The 20,000-nt window shown below is 45.2% G+C and overlaps 2 protein-coding genes across 2 annotated transcripts in view; both read left to right on the top strand.

The window, feature by feature from the left end:
- Positions 1-20,000, top strand: part of myo3b (myosin IIIB) — a gene marked incomplete at its 5' end in the record, with an annotated part of 190,045 nt that overhangs the window by 80,238 nt on the left and 89,807 nt on the right. The window contains 3 exons of the mRNA XM_063212872.1: positions 14,346-14,425; positions 14,844-14,864; positions 19,427-19,504. Of these exons, the coding sequence (XP_063068942.1) occupies positions 14,346-14,425; positions 14,844-14,864; positions 19,427-19,504 (179 nt within the window). The remainder of the gene's footprint in view (positions 1-14,345; positions 14,426-14,843; positions 14,865-19,426; positions 19,505-20,000) is intronic.
- Positions 9,348-10,583, top strand: LOC134460930 (complement C1q-like protein 4). Its single transcript, XM_063213572.1, has 2 exons — positions 9,348-9,511; positions 9,800-10,583. Exons 1-2 carry the CDS (start codon positions 9,418-9,420, stop codon positions 10,351-10,353), a joined length of 648 nt encoding a protein of 215 aa, XP_063069642.1. The 5' UTR covers positions 9,348-9,417; the 3' UTR covers positions 10,354-10,583.

Here is a 20,000-nt window from a genome sequence, read left to right as displayed (position 1 = left end):
TAATTTTTTTTTTGTCCAACTTGGCCCCGTTTCAGAAAAAAAAACGATAAAAACTGATTATACTGCGCTTTTTGGTTTTATGAGGTTACGTCGTACTAGCCAAGAACGCAGTATAACGCTCAATATACTACACTCACATACTACACTCAATATACTACACCGTGCTTTTGGTGTAGACATACCAAAACAGAACGCAGTATAATGATTTTTCAGCTAAAAAGTAATAAGAATGTTGGGTTTTTTTTGCTTTTTTCTTGTGTGCATACATTTCCAACATAAAAAAAGTATTATATAGAAGTGTCATCACCATTTCACCTCTAACACAGTTGCGTGGCTAGAAAGGAAACTTTAAAGCCTTTTTTCTCAGTTTGCCATTTCGAATTATACTTCAATCTGAAATTGTAGGGCAGTGGAGCTCCCCGCACGCTGTAGTTCGCCGCTTTGAAAATGTGTTCAGGTCCTTACAACGGTTCGACCCAACCGGCTCTTCATAAGGCATGACATGAATTTAATTTTTCAATTGATTTGCTTTGGGGGATAGCCCCTTGAGATAGGAGATCTCGTTTTCAAGGGGGTCCCGAGGACAAACAGAACAGTACAAAAACAGAACACTGATCAGGACAACGCTCTGTCATCATTCCATCAACAATGAGAACATGGCATGGTGTGGAGTGCATTTTGACATGAGGTCTTGGACTTGGCTGTGGACTGGAGTTGGTTTTGCTATCAGGGAGAAAGACAGAGTGAAATACAGAAAGTGAAAACAACAGAGAGGTGAAAGAAAGAGTGACCATGAGAGAAAGAGAGAGAGAGAAAGAGAGAGCAGTAGAGAGGGAGGGAGAGGGAGCAGGAGAGAGGGAGAGAGAGAGAGCAGGAGAGAGAGAGAAATTTGATTTCAGTCTTTTCGTCAGAAAGATTAAGATTTTTATGGAAAGTCGCCTCATATCAAAAAAACATGCAGAAAACCGTGATATCAATTTTCATCAACAAAACCGTGATACACATTTTTTTCAAAAACCGCCCAGCCCTTGTGTTGTGTCTTCATGCCTGTGTGTAGTGTGTAGTGTCTTCATGCCTGTGTCAGGTGTATCGCTGTGTATCCTATTCCAGGCCCTCTGTGCTCGCCTCTGTACTGCACGCGGCGCCTCTTTAGTTCCTCTAATGAAGGCAAATCCCCTTTACAAGGCAGCAGCATTAACTGGAGGGCCCATATCAAAAGGCCTGTGGTGTCTCACTCGCCCGTCCGCAAGCCCGCCCGCCCGCCCGCCCGCCCGCCCTCGCTCATGCAGTGGTGGAGAGAGAGGATGACGGGATGGGATATGGGATGGCTGTGGCTCTTTCTTCATCTCTATTTTCTCTCTATCTCTCTCTGTCTTTCTCTCTCTCTCTCTCTCTCTCTCTCTTACTCTGTGTCTCTCTCTCACTCTTTTACACTGCGTCTGCTCTCTCTCTCTCTCTCTCTCTCTCTCTCTCTCTCTCTCTCTCTCTCTCTCTCTCTCTCTCTCTCTCTCTCTCTCTGTTTCTCTCTCTCTCTCTCTCTCTCTCTCTCTCTCTGTCTCTTTCTCTCTCGCTTTCCACAGCCACTAATGTAGACCCTATATACAGTAGTGAAAGAAGTGTGTGTGTGGGTGTGTGCGTGTGTGTGTGTGGATGTGCGTGTGTGTGTGTGTGTGCGTGCTCGTGCTAATAGGGGCCCTGCGTAGCTCCACAGAGGTGCCATGTCCTGTCAAATATTTATATGGAACACGCAGCTACAAACAGAGCGGCACGATCTACTCACAGCAGGAGGTGCCTGTGCGTACGTGTGTGTGTGTGAGAGAGAGAGAGATAGAGAGAGAGAGGTAGAGAGAGAGAGAGAGAGAGAGAGAGATAGATAGAGAATGTGACTGAGAGTCTCTCTACATGTCTCTCTTTGTGTGTGTGTGTGTGTGTGTGTGTGTGTGTGTGTGTGTGTGTGTGTGTGTGTGTGTGTGTGTGTGTGTGTGTGTGTGTGTGTGTGTGTGTGTGTGTGTGTGTGTGTGTGTGTGTGTGTGTGTGTGTGTGTGTGTGTGTGTGTGTGTGTGTGTGTGTGTGTGTGTGTGTGTGTGAAAGAGAGCAGAAGGTGGAAGGGGTGTTGGAGTTGCGAGAGATGTGACTGTTAGTTCAGACCTTTCTGGCACTGCAGTCACAGTTCAAGCATGTACAGACACAAATGATACTGTTACAGGGATTTGATCTGTCTATACCACACGCGCGCGCACACACACGTTCATGCATACACAAACACACACACACACACAAACACACACACACACACACACACACACACTCCTAATGACACGCACAGTGGGAAAATTATATTCACAACATTAAACGCACGTTTTGCTAGAATCAAAAGTTCAGGAGAAGCATAATGATTTTTTTTTTTAAATATATATTTTTAGGAGCCTTTTATGCCTTTATTGACAGGACAGTATGAGATGCCGACAGGAAATGAGTGGGTGAGAGAGATGGGGGAGGACTGGAAAATGACCCCGTCCGGACTCGAACCGGGGTCCCCATGGGCATGCAAGCCCAAATGTGGGGGGCTTAGCGCGCTGCGCCACAGCGCCCCCGAAGCATAATGAAATTTGACATACCCTAATTGCCACCTGCATTCTATTCTCCCCTCAACCGTCATTCATCGGAATTCAGGGCAAAAAGATAGGTATGCCTATTCACCCACCTGACTCTCCTTCTCCTTCTCTCTCTCTCTTACTCTGTCTCTCTCTCACTCTTTTACACTGCGTCTGCTCTCTCTCTCTCTCTCTCTCCAAATTTATTCTCTGCTCACCTGTCTCCAGTCAGAATTCCCTAGCCTCCTCTCCAGTTCACCTTACTCCTTTGCACTCTGACCATCATCGGCCGGGGGGTGTCCACTCACACCTGTGAAGCACTTTTGATGATCGGTCCACCGTGTGTACTAGGGATGTAAATAAAATGTATCGATGTATCGGAAGTATCGGCCGGCGATTTAATCGAATCGCATCGTATCGTGGGGCATTCTTAAGAATCGAAAAGAATCGAATCGCTGGCCCCTGTACAATGCCCTAGCTCCATAACACAATAGTAGTGGAAAAGTAATTGGAAAAAATCAAATCGAACCGAATCGCATCGTATCGTGTGGAATTCTTGAGGATCGAAAAAAAAATTGAATCCCTGATTTAAGAAATCGATACCGTATCGTATTGTCATGAAGGCTGTGATTTACACCCCTAGTGTGTACAGCCGCTCTCCTGCGAGAGCTGCGCGATCACGGGAAGTCCCCGAAGATGTATGCGTACATAGTGGAACTAAATTTCAGATAGTGAACTAATGAAAACTGGTTATTGTTTCACCATCGGAGGCTGATGATGACCTCTCTTTTCACACACATCCTGTTGTCCGTATCTCCTCCCCAGTCTGTTCATTGGGTTCCTCTGCATTTATCCCGCTCGGTCATTCCTTCCATCTGTTCCAACAGCTTCATCTTTCTTTGCCTCCATACTGAGTCTCTCTCTCTCTCTCTCTCTCTCTCTCTCTCTCTCTCTCTCTCTCTCTCTCTCTCTCTCTCTCTCTCTCTCTCTCTCTCTCTCTCTCTCTCTCTCTCTCTCTATTTGTTCTGCCAGGTACCATTTCTCGTGTGATCACCTCTCTCTCTCTCTCTCTGTATTCCATATTTACCCGTTTCCTTAATCTCGTTTTCGGCTATCCCCTCCTTGAGCAATATAAACTTTTCTGCATGTGCGTAAACCATTGCCCCCCCCCCATGTCGCTTTGTGCCCCCCCACCTCCCACCACCACCACTTTACTCTGCTTGATAGCAGAGCAGGCACATTCTTTTGCCGCCCTTGCACCACACACACACACACACACACACACACACACACACACACACACACACACACACACACAGACCATACTGTATGTATTTCGAGGCTTGCAAGGCAAAAGAGCTGCAAGAACGAGCACAGCGGGCCAGTTTGTGTGTGTGTGTGTGTGTGTCCGTGCGTGCGTGCGTGTCTGTGTGTGGTAGCGTGTCGGAAGCAGAGCGGGGCACAAATCTGTGTGTTTATTTGTTTGTGTGTGTGTGTGTGTGTGTGTGTGTGTGGCAGCGTGTCAGGAGCAGAGCGGGGCACAAATCTGCTGGCAGAACATTCTTCTCTTCATGAAGCCCAGTGTGTAGCGATGCCCAGGGCAAACACACACACACACACACACACACACACACACACACACACACACACACACACACACACACACACACACACACACACACACACACACACACACACCAGCTGCACCTAAACAGCCCCTGGACTAGTCAAATCTTCACAAACTGGGTACAAACTGCAAAACTGTTCATTGTGCTGTGCTGTGCTTTGCCGCGCGCGTGTTTGTGTGTGTGTGTGTGTGTGTGTGTGTGTGCGCGTGTGTGTGTGTTTGTGCGTGTGCTTGTGTGCGTGCAAGTGTGTGCGTGCAAGTGTGTGTGTGGCAGAGTGTGGAGGGGGGCAGAGGAGCTAAATCTGTTCTAATCTCATTTTTGCTGCTTGCCGAGTGGAGCCCCTCAAACAGATCACACGCATTTAAAAGCAGAAACCAGAACGAGGGACAGATACCGCATGTAGTAAGCACCACTGGAATATGATGGCAAGCAGAAAAAAGGAGGAAAGAGAAAAAAAAGAGGAGAGGAGAAAAAGCAGGTCAGTGTAGTTGAACTAGAGAGAGGGGGGCGGGTGATAAGGAGAGAAGGGGTGATGAGTGGGGTATAGTGAGAAAAGGAGCGGAGCAGTGATAGAAGGCACAGAGAGAGAAATAGAGTCAAGAGTCAAGTCAGGAGTGTTTATTGTCATTGTCACAAAAAGGCAAGGGAGTTGTGTTTGGAGTAGGCCTACACCGTACTCCGGGCCACTGCGTCTACTGCGCGTCGCCATCTAAACACAGACCAGTACAGATTAAAAAAGGGAGGCGAGGGGAAAATTCGATAACATTTTATTGTAAATCTACCTCATTAGGTACAGTGTAATAACCAGTGCACTAATATTTAATGCCAAGTAATACCAGTGTAACACCATGTACCACCAACCCTAACCCTAACCCTAGATGTAAAGTACAAAATTGGTATATGGTGTTATACGCTATTTGAGATCATGGGGCCATAGTTGGCCAAGCAGACTACAAACTCTATAAACTTAGGACATCTACTGAGAGTAATGTCTGTGTTTATTTGATGTGAGACCGAGACTGAGTTTATTCCCCTCTCTCTCTCTCTCTCTCTCTCTCTCTCTCTCTCTCTCTCTCTCTCTCTCTCTCTCTCTCTCTCTCTCTCTCTCTCTCTCTCTCTCTCCACTCTCTCTCTCCCCCCCCTCTCTCTCTCTCTCCTCTCCTCTCTCTCTCTCTCTCTCCACTCTCTCTCCATTCTCTCTCTACTCTCTCTCTCTCTCTGTTCAGCTTTCTCTTCTTCTTTCTGTGTGCCAGTCGGTGTTTGTCTTCCCTATGCATAGTGAACAGGAATGCATGTGACTGGAGCATACAACAGTTAGTATGTGCGGTACAAGAATGGGTGTGTCTGTGGGTGTGGTGTGCATGCACGTAGTAGTAATGTGTGTATTGTGTGTGTGTGTGTGTGTGTGTGTGTGTGTGTGTGTGTGTGTGTGTGTGTACGCAGACAGATATATCTGTGTGTGTGTGTGTGTGTGTGTGTGTGTGTGTGTGTGTGTGTGTGTGTGTGTGTGTGTGTGTGTGTGTGTGTGTGTGTGTGTGTGTGTGTGCGTGTGTGCGTGTGTGTGTGAGTTTGTGCATGCGTGTGTGTGCGTGCAATTTTGAGAGGCGTGAAAGAAAGCAGTGACACACGACAGGCGTGTTCTCCACGCTGCCTCTAATTCAACATGACAAATATATTCAGAGACTTACTGAGGGGCGTGCGCGGTAGTGGTGTAGAGAGGGGGATGGGGGGTGCTAGAGAGGGGGATGGTAGGCTAAGGAACGAATGTGATGGAGACATTTGAGATGCATGGAATATCATAGAGACTGTGGAAAAAGACAAGAGAAGGAGGAAGAAGACAAAGTCAAGTACAGAGTGATAGAAAGAGGTGTGTAAGGAAGTAGAGAAGGGTAGAGGCTGAGCTGTGGAGTGAAGTAGAGAGGGAGACAGGAAGAAGTGCATGGAGAAGTAGAGAGAAGGTGCTGCACAGACCAGAGATTCTTTAAGTATAGAGATAGGCCAATGTAATAGGTTGCTATGGGCACCTAACATGACCAGGTTCCGGTCTGCCTAAAGGGGCGTGTCACAATACTCCTAGCATTGAATAGAACAGTCCTTAGGTCTGCCTAGGTCTGCCTAAAGGGGGATTCCCCCCCTCCCCCTTGCAATAATAGAACCCGGAAACAATGGGTCAATGGAACCTCTCTCTCTCTACTCTCTCTGGCACAGGCAGGGCTTTCAGGCCGACCAGAACGGAGCCGGCGTCGGTGCCCGCACCAGTTACGTTCGGCACCAAAGTGCTTGTCTGCGAACCGCCCGTGTTCATACCAGGCTCTGAACTTTTTCCGCACGTGACTTTGTTACCCGGGTGAACCTGCTGACGGCCACACGCTGTCGTCACGGTTCGCAGAGAAAAACCTAGTATTTTGCGGTTCGCATTGCGAACCAACTTTCCGGTTCGCGAACGCCAATATCTGTGGCGTGAACACGACGGCCGGTTCACGATTAGGTGCAGGAACGGGCTCCAGCACGGTTCTCAGTTGGCCTGAACGCACTAAGAGAGGTACAGGACACTGGCAGAGAGCAGAATACTGTACCACTCAGTAGAGAGAGAGAGAGAGAGAGAGAGAGAGAGAGAGAGAGAGAGAGAGAGAGAGAGAGAGAGAGGAGGGAGATGGCACAGTATGGCTTGGATGACGGAAGAAGAAAGAAACAAGTTAACAGATGGATAGAACATACAAAGTGTGTACGTGCGAGTGTGTGTGTGTGTGTGTGTGTGTGTGTGTGTGTGTGTGTGTGTGTGTGTGTGTGTGTGTGTGTGTGTGTGAGATTGTGTGTTAGTGTGTGTGTGTGCTTATTTGTTTACGTGTGTGTGCTTATTTGTTTACGTGTGTGTGTGTGTGTGTGTGTGTGTGTGTGTGTGTGTGTGTGTGTGTGTGTGTGTGTGTGTGTGTGCCTGCTCCTTGCCCCTCCTCTGTTCCTGGCTGGGCCCAATTAGTCCTGCTGCTCCTGTCTCCTGGCTAACTGGCCTGGCACCAGAACACACACACATACACACACACACACACACACACACACACACACACACACACACACACACACACACACACACACACACACACACACACACACACACAGGGTGCTATCTCCTGGCTAAATGGCACGATACCAGAACACACACACACACACACAGTGTGTTGTCTCCTGGCTAACTGGCCGGCGTCCAGGTTAGGGAGGGGGGCAGGTAGCAGCTGACACACTTTCACACACTCATCCTTTTCTCCGTCTTTTTCTCCTACTTTCTTATCATCCCTCTCTTCTGTCTTTTCTGCTCCTTTCTTCTCTCCTTCTCTTTCTCCTCCATCTTTTTCTCCTCCCTTCTTCTCTTTCTTCTCCTCTGTCTTTTTCTTCTCCTTTCTTCTTCTCCTTCTCCTCCTCTTTACTTCTTCTTTTTTCTCCTTCCCTTTTTCAATTTCTCCCTCTTCTCCTCTTCTTCTTCTACTTCCTCCCCCTGTTCCTCTTCCTTCTCTTCCTCATCCTGTCCTTCCTTTTCCTCTTCCCTCTTTATCATCTTCCTCCTCCTCCCTCTCTTACCTCTCCTCTTCCTCCTCCTGTCCTCCTCCTCCTCCTCTTCCTCTTCATCATTTTCCCTCGTCTCCTCCTCCTCCTCCTCCTTCTCCTCCTCCTCCTTCTCCTCCTCCTCCTCCTCCTCTTTGTAGTTCTCCTCTTCTGGTTGTAGGCGGTTGTTTGCTTGGTCCTGATGGTAACTCATCTGTGTGTACATTTGTACATTTGGTTTGCCATCAGCACACACATTTCATCAAAGTTCATCACCTCATTTTACAGATTATTAACAGTTCCAAAGAATTTGTACGCGCGCGCACACACACACACACACACACACACACACACATACACACAAATAGTGTGTAGTCGCGAGTCACACACACACGCGCGCATGCTCTTTCACACACACACACACACACACACACACACACACACACACACACACACACACACACACACACACACACACACACACACACACACACACACACAATCTTTCGCCCACTTGTCCTTCTCCCTTCTATTTATTCTCCCCCACCTTTTTTCTCCTCCTCCTCCACCTCCACCTCCACTTCCTCTTTCTGTTTTCGTCCACCTCCTCTTCCCGCTCTCCCTTCATTTTGTATGTATGCATGCATGTGTTAGTGTGTATTTGATTCGTTTTTCATCATTGTGTACCTTTGCTTCATCGCCAGCACCTACTGACCCAACTTCTCAGGAAATTCTACTCCAAAGTTCATGGAGCTATTTTAGAGATGATTAACCCATCCACTGATCAATAAAAGTGTCACAGAAGCAGTTAAGGGATCAAACCACTCCTTTTTTAGACAGTTCATTTATAGACAAACAATTGTGCTAAACTATTCATGAGCTTCCCGTGTGTGAGTGGAGAGCCATAGAGAAACAAACAGTGGTGTTCTGCACGATTGTGGGTAGCAAGATTGCTCTGTACTCGCAATGGCTCAGGTGCAGTGGAATGTATTGCGTTTAGTGTAACCTACCTTTTGGCAGTATTGTCAACTGACAAAAATATTGTTTCAACTCGATATTTTGCAATTTGATATTGTTTGACAGCAACATTGACCAAGGCGTGGCCTAAGTACCTGCACCTGCGCCTAGGTAGGTGTTTCCAAAATGACAAATCTCAGTGCACTTCACAAAAAACGGCCATGCCAGTTAATTTTACTTTGATATGCCAATATGCCAAAGTTACCGTACCTACCATTAAAAAAAGCAAAGCCATCTACAACAAACTAACATGTTAAGAGGTGCTGCACACAACTAAAAAACCTCGTCATCCCCTTCCTGTGTGTGTGTGTGTGTGTGTGTGTGTGTGTGTGTGTGTGTGTGTGTGTGTGTGTGTGTGTGTGTGCGTGTGCGTGTGCGTGTGTGCATGCGTGTGCATGTGGGCGTGTGTGTTTGTGCTTGTACGTTTCTGTGTCGGTTTAGTTAGTCGCTTGGTCATTGTTTACTTTTCTGTCATCATCACTCAACACTGGCCGAAACCCAAGACAATGTTACGAGAACCTCAGCTACAAAATCCATGATGGTATTCAACAGATTACTAACAAACCCCATTATAAATAGCACAGCCACAGGAGCAGTGAAAGTAGTCACTGTGACGGACAGCCTGTAACAGACACACAACTATGCTACGAAGCATGTGGGCTGCTCCTGCGCTGCTGCTGATGCTGCTGGCATCTCTGGAGGGTGCTGTGGCAGAGGACCCCATGAGTCTAACAGGTAACACTATTACAATGGATGCATAAAAGCGTTATTAAGACTTGGTAAATCATTTGCTAATGAATGTTAGTAAATGAATGGGAAGTGTTATGTTAATATTTTTATATTTCAAACGTTTACAATTTCTTTGTAAATGAATTAAAAAATATATAAAGCATTAGTAAAGCTTTGTAGATAATTCAAACTTGTGTTTATGTTTTGTTTATTATTTATTTATAGCTAATAATTTACTAAAGCTTTTTAGTGCTTTTTATACAACCATTCTTATAAAGTGTTACCATTTAACAGAGCTCATAGAGCTGGTGAAGGAGCTGAAGGCAGGGCAGAGCAGCTTGAAGGCTGAACTGGACCAGGCCAAGCTGGAGCTGAGGACTGCCGATACAGAGCACGAGGCAGAGATCGCCGCGCTGAAGAGGAAGCTGGTTGACATGGAAATATCCAAGGTGGCCTTCTCAGCAGGCCTGACCAACGACGGAGAGATACTGGCAGGCAGCACCAACCTGAACTTGGTGTTCAGCAAAGAAATCACCAACGTCGGAGGGGCCTACAACAGCGTGACAGGCTTCTTCACAGCTCCAATCAAGGGCGTCTACTACTTCAGATTCAATGCCATGGACAGGCCACATTCAAGCTGGACAAATGTCCAACTGTTTAAGAATGGGCAGCTGGTGATGAGTTTGTCTGATAAAGTGTATCAGGGACACAACAACATCTCTGGTGGTCTGGCTCTGCAGCTGGAGGTGGGAGATGTAGTCAATTTGGTGCTTCCAGAAGGGAAGAGGCTCTATGATGATAAAAATAACCACAGCACCTTCACTGGCTTCCAGCTGTTTGCACTCTGAGTGGCCATGTTGAGTGTCATTTTGACCAATCCTAATACATTCAAACAGGGCTTATATGTTACGTTTTTTTAATTACTAGCCATTTTGACTACTATATGTTTCTCTTATGATACTAGCCAGCTATGCACTCACTACCAAAGTAGCTCGTAAGTTTTCTTTTTCTACCAGCCGAATTTAATTTTCTTCAGCATTTGGATGGTTGACGGGTGTTAATTTAGTCATCACAGTCATCACATTTGTAGACTTTTTTTGGTGTGTGTTTCAAAATGTTCACAGAGAAAACTGGAGTGTATTTCTTTCTCGAAACCATAGTTGCTAACCATGTTAGCTACATTGGCATCTACCCAAGTTGCTAACTGGCTAACAACTACGATTTTGAGAAACGCACCCCTGATCAGGATTATGCTAATATATTGGGTGTGTAGACTGTATGTGCGGGTTTACTTAGCTTGTATGTCTCATATGTGTGTAATAATAACAACATTCAGGCTAATGAGATATGTTTTTTTTTTTTTTTTTTAAATGATAATTAAAAAAAATAGTGTCTTAAAGGCAAGATGAGGCTTTTAAATGCAATTTATTTCATATTTTTGTGTGCTTCAGAGGCTGAGATAGGCTATTTGTGTTTTTATAGGCTGACAGTACCTTTTCCCATAAATGGCTTAGGCATTTAACAGGGTTTTTTCTGCAGTCTTTCTAGAATAGCCTAATGACTTAAAGGTTCTCTGGTGAACTTTGGGGATCTTTCTGGAACTAATATGTTGTAGTATACTGTATAAATTCATCTAGAGAGAGAGAGTGCACCATGTAGGCTTGACTGAAAGCACTTGGGCATGACAATGTTATATTGTAATGTTTCGGCCAGCATACCCTTCATCAGAAGACACAAAATGAGAGAAAAGGGAGCCTGTGTTGCAGACTTTATTGTTGCATCATGACTAGTGCAACTTCAGGTGCTAGCTTCAATGTTGCACTACGCCGCATGCGACATGTATGGGTTAATACTTCTTCCACAGTGGCTAACCCCAAGGCTCCTTGGAGACCGTTTAAAGTTTTTTTTGTTTGAAGGCCTTTTCATTTTTACAGTGCTGATACCAAAGCGAAGCTTACAAGCTATCGCTAACATATTCCACATTCCAGACAGCGTAGTTGTGGCTTTGCCTTTGGCACTGTGGCCACATGCCAGTGCTGTGGTTAGACACACACACACACACACACACACACACACACACACACACACACACACACACACACACACACACACACACACACACACACACACACACACACACACACATTCCAGTGCTAAAGTTATCCTGATGAGGCCTAATGAGCACCCACATAACACACCACCACACTGGCTGTCCCCCCCCATACTGTACCAGTAGAGCTGTGTGGTGTATGGCAAAACAGCACATGGGACAATATATGAAGCACTCTTTTCCAAAACGCTATATATATTTTACTTTTTGCATTTTAATATTGGAATTGACTGTTACAAAGTCCTATCATCTATGTGTAAAATCTTGCCATTCATATGTTTTGAGAACATAGTTTTTTAACCTCTATAAAATGCATTTTGCAATGCAATTCAATGGAATGCCCAATACAAAAATGTCAATTTCCCAACATTCTATAAAATGGATATATCTCATTTTGGAAAAGAGCTCTTCATATGCCGCCTACCACCACATAACGATAACGATGAGGCACATACTTAGGAAATGCTTTGCAATGTAATGAAGTTATTGAATGCTTTCATACCAGTGATCCCAACTCTTACAAGTGAATCTAACAAAGCTACGCAAAGTACAGCCTGTATCTGTCATCGGAGCTATCAGCCCATTTGTGGAGTGGTCAGATATGTTTACTCTATCGCTGCCAAAGAGGTAGAGAATGCAGTAATAGAACAGACGTAATGTAACAGAAGTAGTAGAACAGTGTGGTGGACTGTTATTCTATCTTTTCAGTACTCTATCGCCACTTTAGACAGTTATCTGGTGTATTGTGGCAAGGCTAGATGCATGCACAGGCTGAGACTCGCCAGTTGGCTAATCCTGAAGATTTCTATGCATATATTCTGGTTGAACCTTGTCGGTAGGATTATTTCTTCACACTTCACACTGGTTTGTACAGTATAGTAGGTTTAGTTAGGTCTAGTTGGGTTTGTACAGTATAGTAGGTTTAGTTAGGTCTAGTTGGGGTTTGTACAGTATAGTAGGTTTAGTTAGGTCTAGTTGGGTTTTGCATGACAAATGGCAGNAGTGTCCCTAATAGGAATTTCAGTTAACCACTCACTCTATTGGTTCAAATCATATATGACACCCATTCTTCATTCTTCGTTCATCATTCTTTTCTTTCTCTTTTTGGATTCTTCTTTCATGCGTTCTATCCTCCATTCGGTGTTCTCTCTCTCTCTCTCTCTCTCTCTCTCTCTCTCTCTCTCTCTCTCTCTCTCTCTCTCTCTCTCTCTCTCTCTCTCTCTCTCTCTCTCTCTCTCTCTCTCTCTCTCTGCCTGCTCTTTGTTTTAATCCCTGGTCTGCTTCTCTTTCCCAACACTTTCCCTTATCCTCCTTCTCCTTCTTTCTTCTTCCTTCTCTTCCTCCTCCTGTCATCCATTTTTCATCCCCATTCTGTCACTCACCCCATTTTTACATCTCCTGATCGTCTTCCCTTACGCTGCGGCTCTTGTTCTTTTCTGCTTTTTTCCTTTCTTCCCTCCTTTCTTAGCCTTCCAAATGTTCCTACTGTACTATTTCCCTGACTCTCCATTCTTTTTCTGCCCATTCCTCTGCTTTTGCACTCTTTTTCTCCTCTTCCTCTCCTTCTCTCCTGCTCCTCTGCCACCAACCCCCCTCCCCCTCCTCCTCTCCTCCACCTCCCCCCACCCCCATCCTCCTCTCCTACCCCCTCCTTCTCTCCTCCTCCTCCTCCTCTCCTGCTGCTCCTGCTGTATTTTCCAATAGGTGTGTGGCACATCTGTGTGTGTATTGTTTATTCATGCACGGCGGCCCTTTGAAATGTGTTAAAAAAACGCTTCCCACTCGTTATAGACGCAGAGAGGAGGAAGGAGAAGAAGAAGAAGAAGAAGGAGAGAGAGAGAGAGAGAGAGAGAGAGAGAGAGAGAGAGAGAGAGAGAGAGAGAGAGAGAGAGAGAGAGAGAGAGAGAGAGAGAGAGAGAGTTTGTGTGTGTGTGTGAGAGAGAGAGAGAGAGAGAGAGAGAGAGAGAGAGAGAGAGTGTGTAAAAAAACTTCACTGCCACCCATGGATTAAGACTTTGATGTCACCAATCCGCCTTCAAAGGCTCCTTTCAGTGCTATTAATCACAGTTTAGCCTCTGAAGACGCAGCCAGAGAAAACATTTGGACATCTTGTGCTGCGCAGAAAAAAAAGAAGACAAGAAAAAAAAGAAAAAGGGAGGGAGGAGGGAAAAAAAACTTTGAGACACACAGACTGCTGCGCATATGCCGGGCTCGCCTCATATTCAACAGCGAGAGAGAGAGAGAGAGAGAGAGAGAGAGAGAGAGAGAGAGAGAGAGAAGGGGATGGAGAGAGAGAGAGAGAGAGGGAGATATAGGGAGTCTGTTTTAGAAGTGTGTAAGCCTGTGTCTGTTAAAATGCAGTTTAGTTACCAAGGGTGTGTAGGCTGGTATGCTCTGGTGTGCGTGTGTATGAAAATACGGGGTGGTGATGTGTACTGTGTAGTACCAATGTGCCCAATGTGTGCCCACAATGTGTATGTGTGAGAGTCTGTGTGTCTGCACGTCTGTATGTGCTTGTGTGTGTGTGTGTGTGTGTGCGCGTCTTTGTGTGTCTGCACATGCGTGTGACTGTGTGTGTGTGTGTGTGTGTGTGTGTGTGTGCGCGTCTGTGTCTGTGTGTGTGTCTCTGTGTGTGTGTGTGTGTGTCTTTGTGTCTGTGTATGTGAAATACATGTAAACATGTAAATGCATGTGCTGATATGAGTGTGTGTGTTGTGTGTGTCTCCTCAGGTAATCTGGCCACGTCCAGAGCCAGGATCACAGCAGCCTCCAGGTCCCTCCCACCACAACTCAGCAACGGACGCAACAAGGTAACAGCTCTCTCTCTCTCTCTCTCTCTCTCTCTCTCTCTCTCTCTCTCTCTCTCTCTCTCTCTCTCTCTCTCTCTCTCTCTCTCTCTCTCTCTCTCTCTCTCTCTCTCTCTCTCTTGCTCACACACAAGCACAACAAACTCTGTCTCTGTCTCTCTCTCTCTCTCTTTCTCTCACACACATAAACACACATCCTTACTGTCTCTATGTATGTTTCTCTGTCTGTCATTCTCTCTCACTCATCTCTCACTCCCTCTCTCTCAAACAGTAGTGTAGAAAGTTTGAAGTTTGAAGTTCTGTCTGCCACCTGAACTTCGCATAACCTTCTTAAACTTTTGCCCTCCTCCTACTACTCCTGCTGCTCTTGCTCTTCTCCTCCTTACCTCTCTTTTCACTCTTGCACACACTCTTCTCTCAGTCTCCCAAATACCTGCTGAAGGTAAGACAACACCTGTCGAAAAGCCCTCTCCCGACGTCACCTGACATCACCTGACTCTGCTAGCTTGTGCTGATCAGCTAGCTTGTCGTTCCACACGACAAGCTTGTGCTAATCAGCTAGCTTGTCGTTCCACATGACAAGCTTGTGCTAATCAGCTAGCTTGGCCTTCCACGCGACAAGCTTGTGTTACTTTGCAAGCTTCTCTTACGTGTCAAGCTTGTGCTACTCTCCAAGCTTGTGCTTTCCTCTTTAAAGCAACACTTGGTAGTGAGGATGACACCTGCACTCAAAGCATTTGTGATGCTGACCGTCCAGGACTAGTTTGGCTATTCCACCTCTAACAGAAAGGGCCATAGATGACTGGAGTACTTGAAATACCTAACGTGTCAATGCAATAAGTCAAGGCCCTGCCCTGGTCTAATGGTAGGGCACCGGGTTACTACACCGACGACCCAGATTCGATTCCATCCCTGGAACACTTTGTCCTCTACAGTCACCCAACAGATTACAAGTTACAGGTGACATTGTCTGTCATACCTACTACAGTGACACCCTGCTTACTCACGCATACCCTGTTTCCCCTCATTTGTGCCTTTGGTTTACACAAACGATATTTTTGAATACTCTGCGTTCGCTTTTGTTTATAAACAGTGAAGGTCTTGTATGGAAACTGCATTTGGAAAGTTTGGAACAATTGTAATTGAGAGATACCTTGCTATGAAGTGTTGCTTTAAAGGTCATTGTACAGTACAGTAGGGACGTCTCCTTTCTAGCCACAGCTTTGACCTCTATCCAGTGGAGGTCTTTGCCACTTTACATTCGTCTTTGCCAATTTAAATTAGTCCTTGTCAATTTACATTCGTCTTTGTCAATTTACATTCGTCTTTTTCAATTTACGTTCGTCTTTGTCAGTTTACATTTGTCCTTGTCACTTTACGCTCATCTTTGTCACTTAACGTTTGTCTTGTGCATTATCTGAATGTTCTCTCTCTCTCTGATCCGCTCCTTGTTCTCGTTTGTACGTTTATTCTCTCTCCCCTGTGCTGTCGGACTGTACGGGCTGCATATTAAATTTAATGCCTGTGCACATGATCAGAGAGATATCGCCGTAGCACTCGCCGACATTACTCACTGACCTTCCCTGTTAACTAATTGCAATTGAATTGCTTTCTCTTTCTTTCCCTGTCCCTCTCTCCCTCTCACCCCTCTCCATTGACAACAAAGGATAATTTACATCAAACAATGTATAGCACTCACTAGACACTAAATAAACCTGAATCCGTCACTTTTTATTGTACTTGTACACGTACACGTACATGTGCACCTCTCCTCGGCACAGTGCTCAGATGAAGTGAAATAATAAAGCATTAAGATATGCCCTTTAATGCCTCATCGTCACTCCATAAAATATGAATACTGTACGTCATTAAATTTGATGAGGCCCAGGGCAAGGAGAGAGGAGGAGGCTCATATTGTGTCCTCGTGAACATGGGGTGCGTCCCAATGTGCGACCTTGCGTCCTCCACTTGTGCTTGTGGCCTCTTACCAGGAAGTAATACAGCTCCAGGCCTTTTTATTAGAATACCATGAAAAAGTTGATTTATTTCCATAATTCCATCAATAATGTTAAACTGTCATGGATTGTAGATTCATGGCCCAGTTTTTTAACTATTTCAATCATTAAATTGTTTATTTTTACACATTTTGGTCTTCCAGCTCAAAAAAACCATGAATTGGGGAATTCACATCATTAGAATATTGTAATAAAATCACAATTTTCTTCATCAAAATTTGTTTCACATCAGTGCACATCAAATCAGTTGAACTTTGGTACTTTCTACACAACATGCAATGTTCAATACTTGGTTAGGACTCTCTCTGTCTTAATATTATTAATAATAACGGCCATGAAGCGTTTAACATTGAAGTCAATGGCAGAAACAGTGCATGGGAGTAATGGAAGGCCAGATATCCTTGATGCTTTGCCGTCAGCTGTTTTTGTATAGCTGACCTGGTGTCCCACACTTCCCTCTTCAATATACCCGAAGATTTCCATGCCACGTTTTGGTGTTAACTCACCAGTTTAATTCTAACTCAACAGAAATGAAATCCCATTCATTTTCAATGGGGATTCATTTCTGGTTATTTAGAATTAAACTGGTGAGTTAGCGCCAAAACGTGGCATGGAAATCTACAGGGTATATTGAAGAGTGAAGTGTGGGGTACCAGGTCAACAAACAAGAACAGCTGACAGCAAAGCATCAAGGATATCTGGGCTTCCATAACTGCCATGCACTGTTTTTCCATTGACTTCAATGTAAAACGCATCATGGCCATTATGAAGACAGAGAATGTCCTAACCAAGTATTGACCATTGCATGTTATGTAGAAAGTACCAAATTTCAACTGATATAATGTGACCCGAATTTTGATGAAGAAAAATGTGATTTTATAACAATATTCTAATAATGCGAATTCCCCAATTCATGGGTTTTTTGAGCTGGAAGGCCAACGTATATAAAAAGAAAAAAAATAATGTTTGCAATAGTTAAAAAACTGGGCCATGAATCTACAATCCATGACAGTTTAACATTATTGATGGAATTATGGAAATAAAGCAACTTTTTCATGGTATTCTAATAAAAAGGCCTGGAGCTGTATGTCATCATGACATCACTGACAACAGTATTATATTTCAATATCTCGCCAAACCTCAACAATAAAGTAATTTTCTCATTTGCAAACTGGATGGTGAATGAAGAATAGTCCCCCAAATTCTGCTAAGCTGACAGTGGGGAAACTTATTTGTTTTCTCCACGGAGGAGGGGCCAGGAGGCGGGGCGAGGCCACAAGCATAAGTGGAGGATGCAAGGTTGCGTATTGGAATGACCCATGTTGTTGAAAGGAAGGAGGACTGCGGCTGCCGGCCGGGCGTTCTCTAGAGGTAGTCTTGGTAGGGGGGGGGGGGGGGGGGTCATTATGGGCTGTGGGGTAACCCTGGCAACGTCCCCGGTGACCAAGGTCTCCAAGGTGGAATTTCCACTTGTCAGGCAGCTGGCTTTGGAGTGCCTGAGCAATGACCTGAAGCAAGGGGGTTCTATAGGTTGATGGATGTATGGAAGTGTGTGTATGTGTGTGTATGTGTGTGCGTGGATGCGTGTGTGTGTGTGTCTGTGCGTGTGTCTGTGCATGTGTGTGTGTACATCAGAGTGTTACCTCATCCCCCTAGAGAAGGAAGGTGTGTCCTGGGATTTCCCCCATTTTCCAGAGAGGAGAGAGACAAGAGAAACTGGCGGAGAGAGGTGTAAAAGGAGTCTTATTTCATATTTTCTATATATTATTTCTTATTTTCTTTATATTATCTGCATGCTTAAAAGGACAACTGCATTATTTTCAACATTAAGCCCCTTTTCTGAGTTGTCTGCATTGTTTTAGAATCCCCCTCACCATTCATTTCAAGTTTGCTGCTGTCTTTGTTATTTGGCTAATCTGGATTTTGTCTCAACCGGCTTTAGAATGGCCGTCTATGGGCATGTCCAAATATGTTCCTAAAACTACCTTAAACCCCATTTGTTTTCAAGACTGTGCAACTAACCAAGTGTTCAGGGGTATGCACTGGTATCCCATAACAACTTTTGTAGCGAAACATGGCTTTTGTCCTGTTTTATGTAGCATTCTATAATTACAGTTTTTTTCTTTTTCACAAAATAGCAAATAAAAAATGACAGAAGCCATATTTTGCCTTTCAAACTTGTTAGGGAATGCCAATGAACACCCATAACCAAGAACGTATTTGGAAATGCGGCCATTGTAAAGCCAATTGAGACAAAATCTAAATGAGCCAAATACCAGAGACAGCAGCAAACATAAAAAAAAACAGTGAGGGGGACTCTCATTGCAGGCAACTCAGAGAATGGGCTTAATATTCAAAATAGTGCACTTGTCCTTTAACACAGGGGATCCTCAGTACCTCGGTTGATTACACTCATGGCTCAAATCAGAGTTTGGCTGTTTGATTTCCCCCGCCGACCCACTCTAATGAGAAATGAATGACAGCTGTATTGTTTTTGATGGTTTACTAATTTATCATTAAAACATGTGGATTTGCCTGGAGGTACATGGTTTTTGTACAGCGCACAATTATGGTATTTTCAAACGAACAGCTGACAAGGTTGGTGACTTGCGCCCATTTGCCCTGTGTGTGGATGTGTATGTTTGTTTTTGTGTGCATGTGAACTTTTGTGTGTGTGTGCCCGCGTGTGCGCTCGTATGTGTGTGCTTGTGTATGTGTGTGTGTTGTGTGTGTGTGTGTGTGTGTGTGTGTGTGTGTGTGTGTGTGTGTGTGTGTGTGTGTGTGTGTGTGTGTGTGTGTGTGTGTGTGTGTGCACGTGTTTGCGTGTGCGTGTGTGTGTGTGTGTGTGTGTGTTTGTGCCCGCGTGTGCGCTCGTATGTGTGTGCTTGTGTATATGTGTTTATGTGTGTGTGCGCGCGTGTGTGTGTGTGTGTGCGTGTGTGTATGTGTGTGTGTGTGTGTGTGTGTGTGTGTGTGTGTGTGTGTGTAGGTGGACACTATGGAGATGATGCGTCATCCAGAGGAGACCACCAACATGAGGAGGCAGACCGTCTCCTCTTACTTCAGAGTGGGTACACACACACACACACACACACACACACACACACACACACACACACACACACACACACACACACACACACACACAGACGCACACACACACACACACACACACACACACACACACACACACACACACACACACATACATACATACACACACACGCATGCAGGTACACTCGCGCACACACACACGCGCGTGCAGGCACACACACACACGTGCAGGCACACACACACACACGCGCAGGCACACACACACACGCGCGCATTCAGGCACACACACACATACGCCCACACACACGCATGCACACGTGTGTGTGTGTGTTTGTGTGTATTAACTGTGCGTGCGTGCATACCCATGTGTGTGTGTGTATGTATGTGTCTGTGCTCCACCCCACCCCCCCCAGTATTCCCTGATAGACGTGTGTGTTTGTGTGTAATAACTCTGTGTGTGTGTGTGTGTGTGTGTGTGTGTGTGTGTGTGTGTGTGTGTGTGTGTGTGT

This window comes from Engraulis encrasicolus, chromosome 13, assembly GCF_034702125.1.
Source record: "Engraulis encrasicolus isolate BLACKSEA-1 chromosome 13, IST_EnEncr_1.0, whole genome shotgun sequence".
In the NCBI taxonomy this organism is placed as follows: Eukaryota; Metazoa; Chordata; class Actinopteri; order Clupeiformes; family Engraulidae; genus Engraulis; species Engraulis encrasicolus.
This window is presented reverse-complemented; position numbering and strand designations above follow the sequence as displayed.

Coding starts and splice junctions, on each gene's coding strand:
- LOC134460930 (XM_063213572.1), top strand. CDS start 9,418: ATGCTACGAAGCATGTGGGCTGCTCCTGCGCTGCTGCTGATGCTGCTG. Junction 9,512..9,799: donor GGACCCCATGAGTCTAACAG/GTAACACTATTA, acceptor ACCATTTAACAG/AGCTCATAGAGCTGGTGAAG.